General features: G+C 40.6%; 1 protein-coding gene across 4 annotated transcripts; it reads right to left on the bottom strand.

Annotated features, from left to right (window-relative positions):
- Nucleotides 1-377: 377 nt before the first annotated feature.
- Nucleotides 378-19,030, bottom strand: LOC137594881 (ras-related protein Rap-1A-like). 4 transcript variants are annotated; one of them, XM_068314475.1, is made up of 8 exons: nt 18,889-19,030; nt 11,773-11,862; nt 11,584-11,652; nt 11,248-11,304; nt 10,431-10,571; nt 6,731-6,874; nt 6,352-6,482; nt 378-1,416 (listed from the first exon to the last, which is right to left on the bottom strand). In XM_068314475.1, exons 2-7 carry the CDS (start codon nt 11,827-11,829, stop codon nt 6,393-6,395), a joined length of 558 nt encoding a protein of 185 aa, XP_068170576.1. In that variant the 5' UTR covers nt 11,830-11,862; nt 18,889-19,030; the 3' UTR covers nt 378-1,416; nt 6,352-6,392. The 4 variants fall into 4 exon arrangements, with proteins under 4 accessions (XP_068170576.1, XP_068170578.1, XP_068170577.1 ...); XM_068314477.1 differs by having other exon boundaries at nt 18,769-18,896; XM_068314476.1 differs by lacking the exon at nt 18,889-19,030 and adding an exon at nt 18,674-18,729.
- Nucleotides 19,031-19,665: the final 635 nt, after the last annotated feature.

The raw sequence follows: 19,665 nt of genomic DNA, 5'->3' as shown, positions 1-19,665 counted from the left end.
TCGAAGATAAAACACAGGTTTGGTTTGTGAATAATTATCTAACTTGTATTTTAGGATGCACAACTCCTTGACTCTTGCTTGAACTTTTCTCTGGGCAGTGTTCTTTTTTGTACCAGTCAGTGATTCAGGACACATTTCTGCTCATGTGCTGACCCCTAGTGGTCTATAACGGAAAAACATTTTACAAACACTTGCAGTATATACGTATACTGTAGATCAATGAACAGATTTCACTGTATATGATCAAAAAATTAACTGAATCTAACACGTGATTCTTAAATTTAGTCCATGTTTGCAACTCTTACAAAAATCATCTTTCACTCTTAAATCAAATTCACTTTTGATAAAAGTTTAATTCACAAAAATACATCGACCAATATAATGAAAATGTACTAAAATGTACTTTAATAATCCATAAAAGCTGGAACATCGTTGACAGAAAAACACAAGAAGCATTATTAGAGTTGGTTTAGTATAATATATTTCGGTTTCAAGAGACATAGAAATCAATCCTTATTTTTCCCCATATTTCTTCTATAAAAGACCCATTTTTTCTGAAGCATTATTATGCAAAAAAATGGCATTAGAATATATTATGGGAGCTATGAAATCCCAGTGACTGAGTATAAAATTAAGTCACATCAGAGAGAGATATTTGCAGAAGAGAAGTCCATGATGAACAATAGGGCAAACAAAGAAAAAAACTATAATAAAAATAATACATATCATAGACCTTGATCTATCATCACTGACATGACAGGCATGGAGAATAGGTGTATGGCTATAAAATAATTCTCACTTTGTCACTCAATTTCACTTGAAAACATCTACACTTAATAACTGATGCATTTTTTTTCATGCTCATTTTTGAAGAATATTTATAATCATACAACTGAAATAGGTCGACTTCCATGTCTTTCAAATACGATACTGATATTGAAAAAGATGAAAAATACTGAATCCGAGTTCTAAGTTGTTTGTCCTTCTTTAACAATGTTACTTTCTTTATGTTTAAACTGTCAAAAAACAAAAAAGGGCCTGCTCTCTGGCCATGTATGAGACTCATGGACACTTTTTTATTTTAAACGTTCAGAGGTTTTTATCATCATCATCATAAGTGTGGTGGTATTTTTTTTTTTTTTGGTGGTGCAGAAATGTCCATTCAGGGTTCACACTGAAAGCGAGACACAGAGGAAGGTCTTCAGAGGAGAGACCACAGTCCTCTCTCTCTCTTACTGTCTCTTTCTTTCTTCACTCTGCTCTCTCTCTCATGCAGATCATCTTCATCTTTGTTAGGAGCAGTTCAGTCAGCTGATTCACCGTTTATGGCTGATGGAGGGGGGTGGGTGGGTGGGTCGGGGCTGTTGGAGTGCTGGCACGTTCCAATCAGGGCAACAGTTCTTCATTACAGCATTTCTGCAAAACAGCGCAGTAGTTAAGCACCGGTTTCGTATTAGTGCCCTCTAGCGGCTGCCTGTTGGCATTACACGCAAACCAATGGGAGGACAGATAAGTACAAACACAGTAGGGCAGGGGGGGTCAAACTCATTTCACCGAGGGCCATATCAACATAATGGCTATCCTCAGAGGGCCAGATGTAACTTATAAATGTAACTAAATGTAACTCAATGTAATGTAAATAAATGTAACTACTCCTTAATGTTAAATAACTGAATTTATTACTTATTCAAGTTAAAAACTTGAATAAGTGAATCCTTTTAATTTGTCAGGTTATTAAACCCACAGAACTCAATCAATCAAGGATCAAACTATCAATGAATAAAGAAAAATAACATCAAACACAAGTTAGGACGTTAAGTTTGTTCACAGCGTTTTTGTCTGTTAAAATGGGCTGAATTTGTGCATTGTGGGAAACATAGTTTTGCTCAGAGCACACTTTTGACCTATTGTAGACACTCTGACCTTTTATGTTATTGTTGTGAGTTTGAAAAAAAATCAATGAAATTAAAAAAGAATAATCTTGATCTGGGTTTTTATAAAAGTTATTCATTTCAAGTCGACAGTTTCCTCTTTTGAAGGAAAACTAAGTCAAAATGAACGCCATACACTTTTATAGATGTTACCATGATGTTACTATGCTCTTGTTAAACATGAAATTTTAATTGATTATATACCCACACAGCATTTATTGATATGGTCAACATCACTTAAAGAAACGCTTTGAACATGTGAAGAACTATGTGTGCTTAATGAGCCGTGATGACTGACTGAACTGCAGCAGGGACACACAACCAGGCTGACAACAGTCAGTCCAGTCAGATCACACTCTGCTCTACAGCACACTGTGTGTCCAGCCCATGCTGTGTGGAATGGATGGAAATGTTTCACCCATTAGTAACTGGTGAATCCATTTATGGCTCTCAAACTGTGAATATTAAAGTAAATGCTCACTAAATTTAGGTTTAATTCTGTTAATCTAAGATCTCTGGTTGATGTGAGGCCAAACTGGTTGGTTTTCTCAATCTTTAGTGTCCCTTACTGGGACAAAAGTGGTCATGGATGATCACATCGCTATGATTTCAACAGCTACTGCTGGAACCGTCATCATGACATCCAACAAACCCAAACTCATTTTATCTTGTAGTAATGAAAACAAGATTTGGTTGGTTGGTTACTGGATGACACAGGTAGTCAGTTCTGTGTGGTGAGATCAAACAGGAAAACCAAGGAGCAGAGTACACACACACTATAAATAGAAGAGAGCAGGTACGTTAAAACCATAAAACATCCATCCATGATACCTGCTGATGGCGCTCTGCCTGTCACATCTCCTGGTTATTAGAGCTAACAGCTATTTAGCATAATTGTAACTGAGGCCTCCGAACATCTTTATAACAGATGGACGAAATTTTTTTCCAATTTTTCCATCGCCATTTCCATATTGTTTTTCACTGTTAAACTGATGCTAATTAATGGCAACTCATGGTTGCCTAATATGCAACATTGGATGGCGTTAAAGGTTAATTTAATTTATTATAAGTAATTTATTTTAATAAATTAAGTAACAGTATGAGTGTGATGGAAAATAAAGCTGCAAAAATTGAGCAGCAACAGTAGATGGCGTTGAAGGTTAATTTACTTTATTATAATAAATTAAATTAACCTTTAACACCATGTACATCTACCGTTTCTCTTGTTTTTCAAGTATCAAATGACGAGAACATTGTGGATGTTTAGTGACAATTTCTATCGACACAACACCAATGAACACACTTGTTTTAAACCAAACAAAAGCTCAATAATAATAAATCACAATAAACGTGTTTAGGGTGGACATGGCCCAATCACAATTCCTCTTTTTAATTCCACCCCTAGTTTTCGCATCCCCCTGTTTTTTTTATAGTGAGGGTTAGAGGTTGAAATCGTTTTAATAGGATATGAACCACAATTCGTCATATCGTCTGTAGATACGTTATGGTTAACATAATTACCACACACACTTACACACTGACAGAAGAACACAGTCAGCTCACTCACACCCACAGCTGTTCATTTCTTTTCTGCTCAAAATCGGATTAGATGCTTATTTTGCTCAGGCTTCCCTTTGAAACATGGAATCATTATGGTACCAGAAGAGCCTGTTGATGCTGTCATTATTGACCTGTGACAAATACAAGATAACTTTCAAAACAAACAAAAAAAACCCTGACAAAAATAAAATGCATCTGCAAAAAAAATAGATATTTACCCTCTGACAGTGCGTTTGAATAGGGTGGATTAAAATCAGGTCAACAAATCTTTCAAACGTGAGTCACAACAATCCAATTCCATCTACACACCTCACACACTCCTATGAATGAACGCCTAAACAATCCATTTTTTAAAAAATGACCTCAAACCAGAGAGAAACCTGCACAGACCCCCCCCCCCCGTCAGTCTAGCCTCCCATCAGGCCTCAGCCCCCTACCCTCCTGTTCCTATTGCTACAACGACAAAGTGGAATCAAACACTGAAGCGCATTGAGGTCAACAAGCTGGAGAGCGGCTGTACAGTCAAATGTCCCATTAACTCCCCCAGTCCTGTCAGACTGGGACTGTAACCGCCCCCCGCCCGCCTCCAGTGGAACGGTGAGGGTGTAATCCCATTAGAGTTGGTTCACTTGGCCAGTCAGCATGTGAATTTGAGGTGGGGGGGTACAGACAACGCCCCAGGGGGATGCTGACAGAGGCCCCGCTCTCACACAGACTGAACGATACAGATGGATTGAGCCGGGGGGGGGGGGTTTAGTGGCCTCCATGTCTGGGATGGACACAATGGGGTCTGTTCCACTGATCCAACCTGATCAGTAATATCTGAAACAACTGAAAACCCCCCCACAACTACACATCCTCGCTTAATTTTGCAGCTTTATTTTGAACCACACTCCTCCGCCAACGCTCAGACGCTGCAGGCAGCAGTTTAGAGTTCTTGCTGCAGGGACGAAGTGCTGATCCAGATAGTCCAGTTGATACAGCAGCGGCGCCGTGTGTTTGGATACCGCCAGCTCCCAACATGGAAATGTTTAATTCAGGGAATAAAAATGTCCCGACACCACATCAGCGTACTTCTTCCTTTCCAAAACTCCTCAATCTAACGATGACATCATCATCCAGGGCGGGGCTTTCTATCAATTTCTCATCTTTGAGGAGCTTCTCATCTCGCCTTTGAGAATCCTGATCTTACAACAACTTTATCTGCTTTAAACAGAGTGAACTCCTCAGCCTTATACCTTCCACCACACATAGGGAAACAATGACGCCCTGCTTCATCATCTCCATGTGAGGCTGGATGCACATCATGAGATCTCACAAGATTTTCTCAACTGACTACACGTTAACTCATCTTTAAAAAAAAAAAAAGTTCCACGTTGTGGTGGAAACTTTCTCAGTGTGACTAGAGGGGTTAACTGGAGTTAAATCCAACCATGACATAAAATTACAGTCGAGCAATATGATGATTAAATATATTATGTGATGATATACAGATTTTCTTTCCCGACATTTATGGGGGAGAACAATAATAAGTGACAGAAATACAGATAATATAAAGCCTCAAGCAGCCATCAGGGTCTAGACTTCAAAAAAGAAATTTCATATATTCTAAGTAGAAAACATTTGGTCATTTGGCTTAGAATATGAAAAAAATTTAAGCATAAAAAGAACTCATAAAAAAGGCTTACAGATACATAATTTCTAGTTGGACTGATACGTGATAAATGTCTTTGCTAACTCGTGTCATCAAAACGATTCTGGCAGCGCAGGTTTGGACCACTGCAGCTAAAGAGGAGTCCTGATTAGCATGATAAAGAAATGTCGGCTGTGTGTGAGATAACTGATCTCAAAGACGCAATAATGAAGGTCTAGAGGCAAGGATTACATTGTATTAGGTACAGTCAGTGTGTGTGTGTGTGTGTGTGTGTGTGACTCAAGTGCCCTTAAAGCACCAGCATGAATGGAGATTAATTATTGCATCACACTAAAGGCTGAAAGTAACAGTCGGTCTGGTTCACTGCGTGTGCCTCCTTTGATAATGTCAGCAGTATTGTGAAAAGAGAATTTAAACCGAACACAACATTTCGGTTTTCTTGCAAAATAAGGTGACTAATCAGGACATCCTGACATAAGGAGCTGCTGCTTCCGCTGAAGTTCATATTTAAATCCGATCATCACAGTGACTCATTCATTCGACCACAATGCAGATTAAACAAGAAAACGCTCATGAAAGCATTTCCCTCTATTGACGGCTGATTGAGAAACACTGACTGGATCTGACACCATCAAACACACACGTACAATCTGTGTGCCACTGGCCTGTTACATGGAACAACCCATCTGCATTTTAATACAGGTACAAAGGCGTTACGATGCCATCCTCACCAACAGGTGGCACTATAAGAACAACACACACAAGAAACTTTCAGTACATACTGGGATTACAGTATTTTATAAGGCACACCTTCAATGAAAGGCCTATTTTAAACATTTTTCATATTTAAGGCGCACTGTCGGTTTTTGAGAAAATTAAAGGCTTTCAGTTGCGCCTTATCGTGCGGAAAATACTGTACTTATGAATCCAGGTGGGACCAGTCACTTCACACTCAGGTTCTTCATTGGCTCAATATGTTTTAAACTAGCAAGATTGATCTGATTTGACTTTACTGCCGGCGCACAAACTCCTAACAGACTAGATGAATAATAAACACCACCTGCAGCATCAGCGTAGATGACATGGAAATATATTATGTCAGGATAATTAACCTTTTGGCCTGCAGATGCAGCAAGAACTTCATAAACATGTCAGCTACCGGGCCTTTATGACTAACGTGTGTTATGTAATCTCAGACACACACACCTGGCTCAGAGCTGCTGCAGGGGCTGAAGTGGGGGGGGGGTTTAAAGCAGGACACAGTTGGATTTCTTTTTCGCCTTCTTCTTTTCCACTGGCGTTTTCCTATTTATCTGTCTGACCAGGTCGTAGAAGATCTGAGAAGAAAACAAAAGCAGTCAGTGATGTAAAAAAAGGACAAACCATCCATCATGTTTCTAACAAGTGAAGTTTAAACACACCACAGCAGCTTGAAGCAATCAGCTGAAGCCACATCACTAGATTTACATCACCGTTTAGGCTCAGCAGGCCTAGCGGCGCTGAAGCAATGAGTAACCAAACTCATTACTACCTGTGTTTTAATGAAGCGTGCTGCTCCATAAAGGACACTTCTGTTTGTACTCACATCGAGGACGTTGATCTTTGACTTAGCAGAGGACTCTAAAAAGGCACAGTGGTTCCACTGTCTCGCCAGGTTCTGGCCCTGCTCCTTCCCCACCACACGCTCATCCTCCAAATCACACTTATTCCCCACCAGGATCATCGGCACCTGGCCAGCAAAAAGAAGAGAGTGTGAGTCTCACAGAGGTACGGATGAGATTTTTGACTCTCTTTAAAATCACTTATTTCTGGGCAACGTGACAGATTTTACTTCATACATTTTTTTCAATGATTTTTTCCATTATAAAATCTGAATTACTCTAACATTGTGATAACATTATCAATTCAATATACAGTATAAATATTTAAGAAATCAAAACGACAACCAAACAATCCAACAGATGTTTGGGTGAAGAGAAATAAGTGAATAAGAGAAAGTGATGCAACGCACGAGACTCAGACAGCTAATATAATCTAGTTTTTAAAGTAAATTTGTCCAAATTTTGAAATCTATTAAGTTTCTGCACAATTTTATAGCAATAAAGTTGTGCAGAAAAAAAGACTTAAAATACCAAGAATTCTGCATAAAGTTAATATATTGCAAAAACATTTAGACGGATAGAAAAGTCTGTATGGCAAAGACAATACAGTACACAAATATTTGATAAACGCGACAGTCGACTCAGCTTTGACGCATCTTTTTGCCGCTGATATTCATTTACCTCCACAAACGCAAAATAAAATATGGTGAGACATTATTGCCGCGGTCTACCCTTCAGTAAATCAGACTATGAAGGCTCAGCCCTGCTGGGAACACTGGTGACATTTACGTGGATGGAAGCTGGGACTGGGAGGAATAGTGGTGGAATTTCTCATCAAAACTCAACTCATATGAATTCTTGAGGTACAGTAGTGAAGACATGACTGTTAAAAGCTAAGTAGTCTTTTCAGTTGTGTTTAAAACCTGACGGGGGACACAGAGACAATCAGGAAATCGATCTAATCCATGTCTGTGTGAAGGCAGATGATGCCACAGAGGTTACACAACAGTGACAAGAGATTAAAGAATCAATATGAACCAGGAGTGAAGGCGGTTTCCCTTCATTTCTTTCCGTTCCAAACAAAACAGAACAAAACTGCAGCTGGTCTCGGAAACCTCCCCGATACATTTGTGTCCCAAGTCTATTTTATTTGACAACCGAGGTCACAAAAAAAAGGAAAACCTCTGAGGAAGACAGAATATTCTGGGAAAAACTTCAGCCTCGGCTGTCAGCCGGGGCAGTCGGGGTGTCGGGATGCGTCTCATCCTGCCTGCTGTTTCCTGACTGGCTATCTAGGGAGCATGCCGGCCCGGAGGAAGTCATGGCGGCCCCGCCCAGCTGGGATAACATCGCCTTCCTTCCTGAATTCTTTTTTTTTTCTTTTTCAAACATTTAAGCTGGACTCCATGCTCTGCCTGCTCTCTGGAATTACCTGATAGTGTGTGTGTGTGTGTGTGTGTGTGTGTGTGTGTGTGTGTGTGTGCGTGTGTTTGCTCGCATGCCTGAGTTCATCTGGCATGCAGCGAGTAATTTCACGTTTAAACTTTTACTACACCGTCTGCAGTAAAACTGTGTGACGACAGAGAAAAAATGAGAAAAAACGTGCAGCGTTTTGTCTCAGGTTCACGGGGTGTGTGTTTGTGGTGTGTGTTTGCGGTGTGTTTGTGGTGTGTGTTTGTGGTGCAGCTAAACAGACGAGACACAGAATCAACGAGTGGAAAATTCTGCATGCAGCTCAACAGGCGCCAATAATAAATCAAGTGGGGAAATCTATTTGTGGCCGGCCTGTGACAAATAAATCTATGCATGGGAAATCCTGCAGTCACTGGCTTCACCTGATCCCTGAAACCCGATGACTTGAAATCAGTAAAAACTGGGTATTTGTAAGTAATAAAACGCTGATAAAAATTCCCTTTTGCCCCCCCCACGAGCCGTTTTTGACAGCAGTCCAGCCATCTTTCTCCAGAAACGTAACAGAATGAATGTTTCGGGCTGCTTTTTCCTCTCCTGCGCTCCGAGGCAGACGACAGGAAACTGCAATGTTTAGATTAACCCTTCGGTGGCTGCTGCTAGATGTTTGATATCCAAACAAGCTCTTTTTTCGCACTGCATCGCTGAACGACATTTCCCCCCACCCCGAGGGGTCCTGGGAGAACTCGTGGTATGCCCTCCCCTGCCAGGATGGATGGAGGTATGCTGGGAGGGAAAAATGTTAGATGCTCTAACGTCCTGCAGACAGGTCCTTTCTTAAGGAGATGAAATTTGTCCACACTGTGTGAAATGCTCGGTCATTAAAAAGCCTTTCCAAATGGAGCTCAGCAATATTATGGTCTTCTGTACATCTTGCCAGCTTCGCAGTAAATGGTGCATGGAGGAGCTGAGAGTAAAAACAGCTGTAGTTGCACCAAGAATGTGTGTTTTCAGCGCTGCAGTAGCTTCCAAAGCGTTCTCCAAATAACAAAACCTCCTCCAGTGGATGAAGAGGAAAAAGATGTGAAGCATTCCCGCGGCTGTGCATACCAGTGAGAAAGAAAAGATAAACAGATGGGACTGCCATTATAGTAAAAGACTTAAATCACTGGTGGACTGATAGCTGACATGGGGGCCATAATAGCCTTATAATCACAAATGTTAAGACCTGGGTTGTTTCCACAGTATTAGTGTGGTTAACTGTTTTCATGCACTAAGCAGAGACACCTCCTGTGATCCTGAGGCTAACCTCAGCTCCAATGAAGCATCATCGCCTCGCACTCGGGTCCGCTTTATGAGATGAGGCCTCGGATGAGCATCGTGTCCAACGGTCCAATCACCATCAAAGAGAACCAAACCACAGTCAGACCGCAAGGAAGACAGACGAGCGCCGAGCGACAGGTGTTGAGAGGGCCAGTTAGAACGCACCGGGGTGGAACTGGCACAGACAGAATGCAGGAAGCACAACGAGCCTAAGAGATCATCTAATAAAACATTAATAAAACTTTTCCACCAGGATGCAGAGGGGCTTTTCAGATGGATGACACGGAACAGAGAGAGAGAGGGTTATGGTAACACTTACTCCCTTCATGAGATCACCAAAAAAGGGCATCTTAGATCCTGCTGACGCACTATCTGCCCAACCAGAGAGGGGATAGAGGCCTTCCTCCTTCCATAGCCTCACCAGATGCAGAAAAATGTAAATGTGCATCGAACAAACACCGACAAAAAAAAAAAACACCACGATGCTTCCTCTTTCCATTTGCGCCCTTACAGATCCAAGCTGCTGAGCGCAGCAGAAGGAAAAACAACTTTGTTCATACAAAACGCAAAACTAAAGGAGGAACAAGTGAAGAAATAAAGCGTTTCCAAACTTTTTTTTCTAACAGAATCCTCGCTGAGCGGGAACCATGGCACACATTGTTCACATTAAACATATACAGCATGAAGCAATCAACGCAGCACAGAATGTGTTTTCACTCCTCAGACAACACAGACATAATAATGACACCGCCCGTTTTGTGTTGAAGTAATACCAATGTGTAATCACTGGCAGAAGAATCAATGATTCAATTGTATCCATAGCAACCGTGAAAATCAGTCCTGAACAATGTAGGTGGCTGTGAACAAGTGAGGTGCTTACAGCTTATCTACAAGTGTACTGTATCCTTGACAGGAAGTAAAACACACAACCGAAGGCGTGTGCATACGTACGTCCTCTGTGTCCTTTACTCGTAGGATCTGTTCTCTCAGGTCCTGGAGGTCATTGAAGGTGGACTGTGCTGTGATGGAGTATACCAGGGCGAAGCCTTGGCCGTTCTTCATGTACAAGTCCCTCATTGCTGTGAACTGCTCCTACACGGAGAGAAAGAACAAGGAGGAACAAATATTAGAGGTAAAGGTCAAAAGAATCTCACAGATAAATGAATGCATTGAAATGTAGGATCTCTGTCGGGTTTTTCCACAGTAGACTTTGTGCAGAGGAGGTAGACTACCAGCATCGTTCTATTTCTCCACTAGAAACAAGCATGAACATGTATGAAAGTTGTGTGTGCACCATCCACATATCTACGACGATCTGACCACATTCTTCTTGTAAACCTGAGCTGCACGAAAGAGAAAGATGCTCCGACGTAAATATAACTTCAGTTATAGCTCCACACAGACAGACCATAATAAACCCTATCATGCTTATCAACCCTCTCTGACAAATGTTAGCATGCTAACATTTACTAAAGGGCGCTGAATTTACCAAATATTATGAGAATCCACCCCAATGAACCACAAGATTTAATATTTCTGTGATTCAAAAGAAAAAGTGAGGGATCTACAAAGTGAGTTCATTATGGAGGGTCACCAAAGTCTCCCCAAACCTTCCTCTAAATCCGATCAATTGTTGAGCTGTCTGACTCAGGAAAAAAAACAGTGGACTGTCCAACTGTCCAATCAAATGTCAGTGTTCATTCCAGTAAGTCAGGGGTCCTCACATACAGTACAATTGAAATATTTCAGTGGTGTGGAGTTCACTTACTGTGCCGGCTGTGTCGAGAATTTCAAGCATACATTGCTGCCCATCTACCTCCACTTGCTAAGAAGAGAAGGAAAAAGATGTTTATGACTAAAACATCATTTCAGGTCAACAGGCACAAAATATTCCTCATCTGAAATGCTGCTTAAATACAAAGCAAATGACACAACTAGCACAGGATGACATGAAATAGTACACTAAAAGGCAAAAAGAAGAAGAAACCAAAAGATGACGAGCGAGTTGAGGGGATTTAGGTGAGAAAAAACCGGGCCGGTATCATGAGGCTAATCTGCAGAGCAGCTGCTAACAATCAGCTCATTCCAATCGGCCTACACTCACCTTTCTGTACGAGTCTTCTATTGTAGGGTCATATTTTTCCACAAAGATTCCCTGCACAAACTGAACCGTCTGCAGGAGGAGACACAAAGAAAAGAGACATCAGCCCAACGCGACTCATGACAGCCTAGAAATAACAAGATCCATCAAAGCTCAGGATTCTGAGGCAGGGGTTCAAGAGCGAATACTCACCAGAGCTGACTTGCCCACACCTCCAGAGCCTAACACCACTAGCTTGTATTCACGCATGGTGGGGTTTGTTTCAGCGGACAGCCCAACAATCTACAGGGGGAAAAATGGGGACAGAAAAAATAAGAAAAACTACAAAAATCAAGTAGAACAAACAAAAGTCCAAATGAAGTAATTTTTCCAGTCTGGTCTGAGTATTTCACCTCCTGAAAGGAAGGATTCTACTCATTCCTGGAGGTTGTGGACAAAAAGCAGCACAACAATGGAGGGAACACCCAAAAGTGGAGCTGCTTCAGGGTGGAGGAGGTGAAGAGTATGTGACCCCCCTATAACGCAAACCAGCTGTGGTGTGTTCGAGTAAAGACAACTACAGGGAGGATGATGCATGAATCTGGCAAATATTCCTTTTCATGACGCAATGATCTGGTCTTCACACACACAACAACACACCCTAAAGATCAGGTTTGTTAGTCGTTCTCTCATTTAAAAGAAATTAGAGCAACTAGTGACAGAAAGCAGCTGAGGGAAGTGGAAACGGCCACAGGGGGGAAATTGTGAAATCACCAAATATCCACTTGCAGTCATGGGTGCGCACACACACACACACACACACACACACACACACACCGAAGAGTGGGGTTAGCCGACTGAGTCAACACACACACACACACCTTTACAATGAAGTGAAACTTTTTAATAAAAATTTATGGCCAGAAAACAGCAACAGACTGATCTGAAAAAAATAATCCAATGCTGCCTCATCAAAGTAAAGTATTTCTAAGATATTTCATGGGTGAAAACCTCCCTGATGCATGTTTCAGGATTGATTTGGTTAAAGAAATTATTTTAACCAATAAAGCACCGTTTAGACCTCTGAATTACGGTACCTTAAAAAGTCAGTAATTGATTTATAAATCACAACTTTATTATGGTGGACTCTTTAAATTCATTTGTTTTTAAGTGGAAGCCTAAAACGCCTCTTTAGAAAATAAATTTACAGTTTTAAAATCTTTTTTAAAAAAAGACGAAACTATTTTAAAGGTTGATTTGAAATGGAGCTGGATGAACGGAAAAAACAAAGCTGACAAAAAAAATTATATTTCTTGTTCATATATATTACATTACTAAACAGAGGAATAAATATTATTTTTATTTAAAGATTTAATACTATAATACCATGTATTTAATAATTACAATGCTGTTGTAAAGATCATGATTTCTATCCATTTGAAACAAATAGAGTTCTCACTGTTTGACTGAGGTGTAGATGAATACATGATGTTCTCGTTCAAACAGTTAATGCCCATTACCAGGGGACCACCCTGTGTCTGTTGTGCATAGAGACGTCAACTCATTCATGTATTCCCATTACTTGGTGGGTCACTAGTGTTAGAAATCTCTAAAATATATTTATGTGCTTCACTTAGACAGCATTTAAACCAGACGGTCAAGCAGAACTTCTTTGTTATTTCATTGCTCTGAATAAAACAAACATTACTGGGACAGTCGGGACATTGCGGAGCTCAGTGTGTTCAGTCATGTTGGTTGTGCATCCTTCCTTGTTACTGATGCATTTGGTACAGCTGTTGCTCTGTGTCAATTCACCATTATTAAGCACAAAATAAACCACAGTTTGAGCCTCGGTATGCTCCATAGCAGAGCCTGACTCAAATTACACCATGAGATGGAATTGGATGCCGATTGCCACCACCAAAAGTTTAACTTAACATTTAGTGCAAGTGAAACGAATTTAAAAACTGATAAACTCAACTGTATTATGAACGTTTTAATGATCTAGATTGACTCTGATGTTTAAAACAATTTCAACTTTGGGACCAGCGTTCGATCTTCAAACTTACTTACAAGCTTGTTACGTGTCAGACAAAAAAAATGGATCCTGAAGAGATACCAACCCACCTGTAGCCCAATTTAGACAACATTTTCATACCGAGGCCGTTATTTACATCTGATGTAACACAATGAAGGCGAAATAAGGTGTCAAGATTGTTTTGTTTCTGTAATGCTTCCGTCCCATTTCTGTGTTAGGAGAGCAACAGCACTGAAAAGTGTCTCAATGAATTATGACCTATACAGGGGGATTTAACCATGGGGTGACATCAAACCTGTACCTGAACAATAAGCACATTTTAAATGACTGCTACGCTGCAGAGGTAGTGAAACACATCAGCTTTAATGTGTGCTGTTGGGTCAGATGCCATGAATCTTAACATTACACAATGCCAGCATACACTGAACACACACACGATGTGAAGCCTTAGGACCGTCCAGTTTGAACAAACCAAAAGGACCCCAGTAACAGGAAGTAGTTTTGGTGTTATTGTGCAATGGCCGTCAGACAGTGGCTGATGTGTACCGCAGTCTGACCCAGTTTCTCTCTAGTTTCACTTTGTCGAAAAAGAATTGACTGATTTTGATTTTGCTTCTATTGGAAGTTTTGTTCACGAGTCACATTAATGTTACCTGTTGGACTCTTGGTATGTTAGGGATTTAAGTCACAGATTGAGATGAATCCTGTGATCTGACATTGGGACGATGTTCACGAAGATCAGTAAAGCTGTTGTTTCCACCGTCAGCAGCTGCTTTGCCCCCTTCTTTCTTACATAGCGTAAACCACATCAAAAGTACATGTAAAACTAGTAGAAAACTTAAAAAGTTAAAGATCTTAGCAGGTAACTCAAGGGGGACAAAAATCAGCTAAAAAAAGGGGAAAAAATGGGAGGTCCAGGAGCTCTTCCATCTCCAGTCGCTCTGCAGTTGGGAATGATATCACAGGTTTTTATTACTTTAATCTGTTGTTTGACACAAATATGAAACGTCACAGCGGACGCAAACACACGGTAGCTGGATATCAGAGGAGTCATCCTTAACGTTAAGCTGAACGAACAGAATGAAAAAATTGAAGTTGCAACATGAAAGTTTCAGGTTTAAAACAAACAGTCGCCTCCATCCAAAGTCAAGCCTTTTTGCAAACAGTCAAACGCAGGCCATGCTGGGAAGCAGAAGATTCCCTCCTACACCGTTCTTTTTACAGCACAGCCTATTGAAATTCTCAGTGGGGTGGACGAAGGATTGAGGACCTCAGACTTCAATCACAAGCAGTGACCAAGTGGAATATGAAGCCCTGACTGAATAATTCACACTCGCTAATCCTCTCCAACCAAAGACATAGTCTCCTTGCACGATTAGAGAGAACTCATTGTGACAATCATATAAGACAGGGTGCTATGCAAAAAAGACTCCGCCGCACTCTGAAACAAAACAAGTTCAAAATACAGCGTCAAGTGAGGCAACAGTGTCAATTATTACAAAGTCATACTGACAAAGTCACACTCGCATGAGCACCGTGGACTGACCCCCGCTAAGACAGATGATGTCAGAATCTGTCTGTGGTAGTTACAGTTGACAGGCTGGATGCTGCAGAGGCCAAACAGCGAAGGGCAAATTTTCATCAATATTCCCTGCAGGAGTAAAACTAAAAAACAAAATATTTTTTCGTAAGGAGCTCAAGTTTTGATCTATCTCATCTGTCAGACCCCATGGAAAGTGTATGATTGGGGCTTTTTGTTAAAGAAATATTGCTAGAATTGATTTTTTTTTTAAAGAAACCAATAAGTAACAATTTTTTCGTTGGTTTTCTGGTAACTGCCTCACAATAGAAACATTTCTTCTGTTTGTGCATCCATGATGGCTTACTAGAACAAAAATGCACAATTGTAAAATCAAGTCTCTCTCCTCTAGATTCTCACTACAGCATTTTCTGAACTATAAGGCGCACTGTCAGTTTTTATGAAAATTGCTTTAGGTGCGCCTTATAGTGCGGAAAATACTATAATTAAAGGATTTTACATTTGAAAAATGAAAAACGTTAAAAATACAAATATCAGGAAAAATGAATTTAACGTTCGAATTTCCATCCAAACAGGCTGCCGGTCTTAAATGTGACATTTTAACAAAAGTGACTAGTGAAATCTGTAGTTTTGGTGTTTTACATGTACAAGAGGACTTTAGGATGTTTTAGGATGCAAAGTGAACTCACACTGCTGTGACCTAATGTCAGCAGCTCCACTGTGAATGGGAATTTTGAGAGAGCATTTCAAATACATGCATGATCAACACAGTCATAGGGTGGTAGTCATGCGCTGAAAAGATGGTGAAAACAGCCATGACAAGACAGGAGAAGAAACAGCGGTCAACTCTTCAGAGTCCGAACTATGACCTCATTTTAATGACAGATCATTGATTTCAAATGAGGCATATTTATTTAATCCACCCCCTCTCCTACTAATTCCTTTCACACTGCAGTTTTAATTATGTTTAGCTACTTATTTTAAACACTAGGTTTATCCCACATTGATGGGCAACATGACTCTTAATTCAACTGAGGTGTCTTGAGATGAGAAGTTGCCTTCCCCCTGTAGAGGTATGCAAATATATTTCGCTTGTTTCCAAGTAGTCCTCTACTGTTTCTGTAATATTTGTAGTTTTTACTGTTACTATTCCAGGGGGGCATTCATGTGTTGTATTTCCACAGTGGTACCACAAAAACGTCTAGACTCAAACAAGAGCTTGTTCATTTTGATTTGACTCAGGAACGGTCAAAATGGTCGTGTTGAGATAAAAATATCACCCTCCCCAGCTCAAATGATCTCACAGCTCGAGAAAAAGTCAGCTGAATAAATTAGTACTAACGTCTCTTGAATAGCTTACTAATTGAGCTTTCCACTGGTAAGAGCAGACTTTTCCACAAAAGACTATACACAAAACGAGGAACATGAGTCACAACTAAGAAGGATGCTGACACCTTATCTACAAAACTTTCATACCAGGAAACTACACACAATACTGCACTCCCTCAAACTGCCCACACACACACACACACACACACACACACACACACACACGGAGAGAGAGAGAAAGAGAGAGAGAGAAGGCCATTTAAGGACATCTCCTGTTAATACCAAACCTCTCCTTCTTTCCACTGCCCTCAGCTACACACTGTCATGTACAACAAGACAAACATGCGGCTGCCGCTATTCTGCTCTTGAGGTAACTCTAGCAAATAAGGAGCGAGGGAAAGTCACATGCCACAGAAAACACAGTCCAGCATGACATCACGGCATCATGCTCCCACTAAGGCTGAAGGTATGCATCCATCTACGGCTGAAAATTGGACGGGCAAGCTGCTAGAAGGAATATGCAGTGAATGTAGCTGGGTAAAATACATCGCAAACTAGCACACACTGAAATGAAAAAAACACTTACTGGGCTAGTAAAGCTAATCACAAAGCAATGAAGCTGTCACAGTGCCTGACTCAGCAAGATGCTATGACTGACAGCTATGGTCTTTATCTCCCAACAAAAATGCACACATCCGTTGATTAAGTCAGAAGCATGAAACCGAGACTTAACACATCCTCTTCTTATTTTATTTTCGGTTTGTTTGTTAGCCCACTTCAGAAATGAAGTTACACTAAGAGGAAAAGTTCACATCACCAACTCACACCAAGATTAGTAAAAGTAACACACTAATATTAGAAATCAGAAATCCTGTCAAGCACTTACTAACAGTTTGAATAAAGACGACTGCTCTCAAAGTGTTAAACAGTTGACTAATTGTTTCAAAGTAATATTATAATCACATCTCTTATTTGGTTATTTGATAATTTCCTTTGCTGCATAGTGCCATTTAAAGAACTAGCACTGCAGTTACCTGCAAGTAAACGGAACTCTAAATTACAAAATGTTCTTTGAAGGAAACAACCTCAAAAATACATAAAGTACATAGTAGTAAAGTCACCTCTTAATATAGCAACTGCTGTCATTTTTAAACTCATGGAAAATATCTGATGTTAAGGAAATCTCTTGTGTCTCTGTACAGGTTAACTAAAACCAGGTTCAAATGAATCAGAACAAAAACTGCCGCCCAGCACACAAAGTTGTGACTTTAACGTGTCAGGCATCTTTAACAGACAAACATGAGCGGAATGCATCCGTGTTGTGTTTGACTTGACCTGTATCCATATCCTCTTTCCAAAGCAGACGAAGACTTTATGCTGAGAGGATGGAAAAGGAGTAGCTGCCATCTAAAATAGTCTCTGTTCCTGTTCTAGACTACCAACAGCAGGCTTGTTCAAAGGGGGGTCTCAACACCTGGTCCCTGAAGGCATCCAGGACACAGTCAGGCAGACTGTGTATGATCAGGAGGTTAAAAAAAATTAACCATCTGCAAAAATATCTAAATACCAAGAAACTTTGAAAATTATAATGTGTTGAAGAATTTAGAGTACCCACACACAACCTCACACCACCACGCAGGAGAAATTACTTTAAAACAGGTTGGCATAAATCATGAACCCGGACCAAAAATATAAATTCATCAATATAATTCAATAAATTAATATAATTAGTAGCAGATGCTAATCACTGAGACAGGGCGAGCGCCTGCAATCTGTGGCTGTGACTGCACCACAATGTAACGTCGATGCATTTAATTACCTTATATTAATAGTATCAATCAAGTATTAATCAAGTTATACAGAAATCCTTAAAAAACTACAAAATTTAACCCAAAAACGTGAGACTGTTGCCTCTCTATAATGAATTCCGCTTGATGCTAGCAGTTACACCAAAAACCGTTATGAAGCTAGCCGAACGCCGCTAACCAGCTAGCAGAGCCGTTAGCCGCGGCTCGTTAGCAGCGGAGCTAGCAAATCAGCACATTCCTACCGGCGGCACATCACCAAAACACGACTAGGTTGTCGGAAAAAACGTAACAAACAAACACAATTCATCGCTCAAACGCTCGTCAGACTTGACAGGGTTTGAATTAACCGGCTTTACGGTGCAATTCCCCCCAGAAACACCCGTCGGATGCTAACGTTACCTGCCCTTCCGGCTGGCCTTGACTAAAATGGGAGTGCACACTCGGTTTTGTAGTTGCGGACTATTCTTTTCATTTATCCGACAGATAGTACTCACGCAGTGCGAAGTGTCCTAGATGCTCGTTTTTTATCCGAAGGGTCAACACGATGCGCGCCCACGCAAATTAGTTATTTGGCTGCTAAAAGCATCTGGTAAAGTTTGGCATTTTCTACTCACCGTTTCTCGCTCGCTGTCTCTCTCCGCTCCGCAAGTGTCAGTTCGCCCCCGGGTGAGTGCGCAGTGACGTCACTCCTGACCGGTCCTCGTTTTTCTTAAAGGGCATGACACACCGGCCCCGCGGCCGCCACCGGCCACCGCCCCCCAGGCCACCGGCTTTCACAGAATCACGGGAACGGGTGTCAGCAGACAACACGTTTTATTCCACCTGTTATTACTCATTCTTAATAACATGTTTCACATCAGCCATAGATTTCTGAACAACACACATGTTGGGGGCGTGCGGTCGTTTTTGTGGGTAAATCTGTCAGAAAAAATCTAGAATTATTATGACTCATATCTCCAGGTGCTTTACCTTTACCAATTAAATTTAAAGTCCTTTTTTTGGAAGATCTCACTCAAGATCATTTCAACCTACACCTTTGGAACCTAGAAATGTTAATAAACCAACTTTCATAATTCAACTTAAAGCATGCATGTTATTTATTGCTTTGGGGAGCGTTTGGTTGTACCATTTGCTATATACTGTATATATGCCTATGCTAAGTTGGGATCTTGTTAAAATGAGAATATAAGGTTTACAATCTCATATCCATCAGGAAAAGTCGGGACTCTCAATTCATTAAAAAAAGCATCAATTTTGTCATCTTTAAGGTCTCCAAATACTAAAAATGCTCGTCTGTGGTGCCTTTTGAAAGGTATCAATAGATTATCATATAGTCAAGGAGGCTGTGAAGTAAAACATCTTTTATATATTTATATTTACTGTTTAGTTTA

The sequence above is a fragment of the Antennarius striatus genome, chromosome 5, assembly GCF_040054535.1.
Source record: "Antennarius striatus isolate MH-2024 chromosome 5, ASM4005453v1, whole genome shotgun sequence".
NCBI lineage: Eukaryota > Metazoa > Chordata > Actinopteri > Lophiiformes > Antennariidae > Antennarius > Antennarius striatus.
The sequence above is the reverse complement of the archived record's forward strand: the minus strand, read 5'-3'. Positions and strand labels throughout refer to the sequence as shown.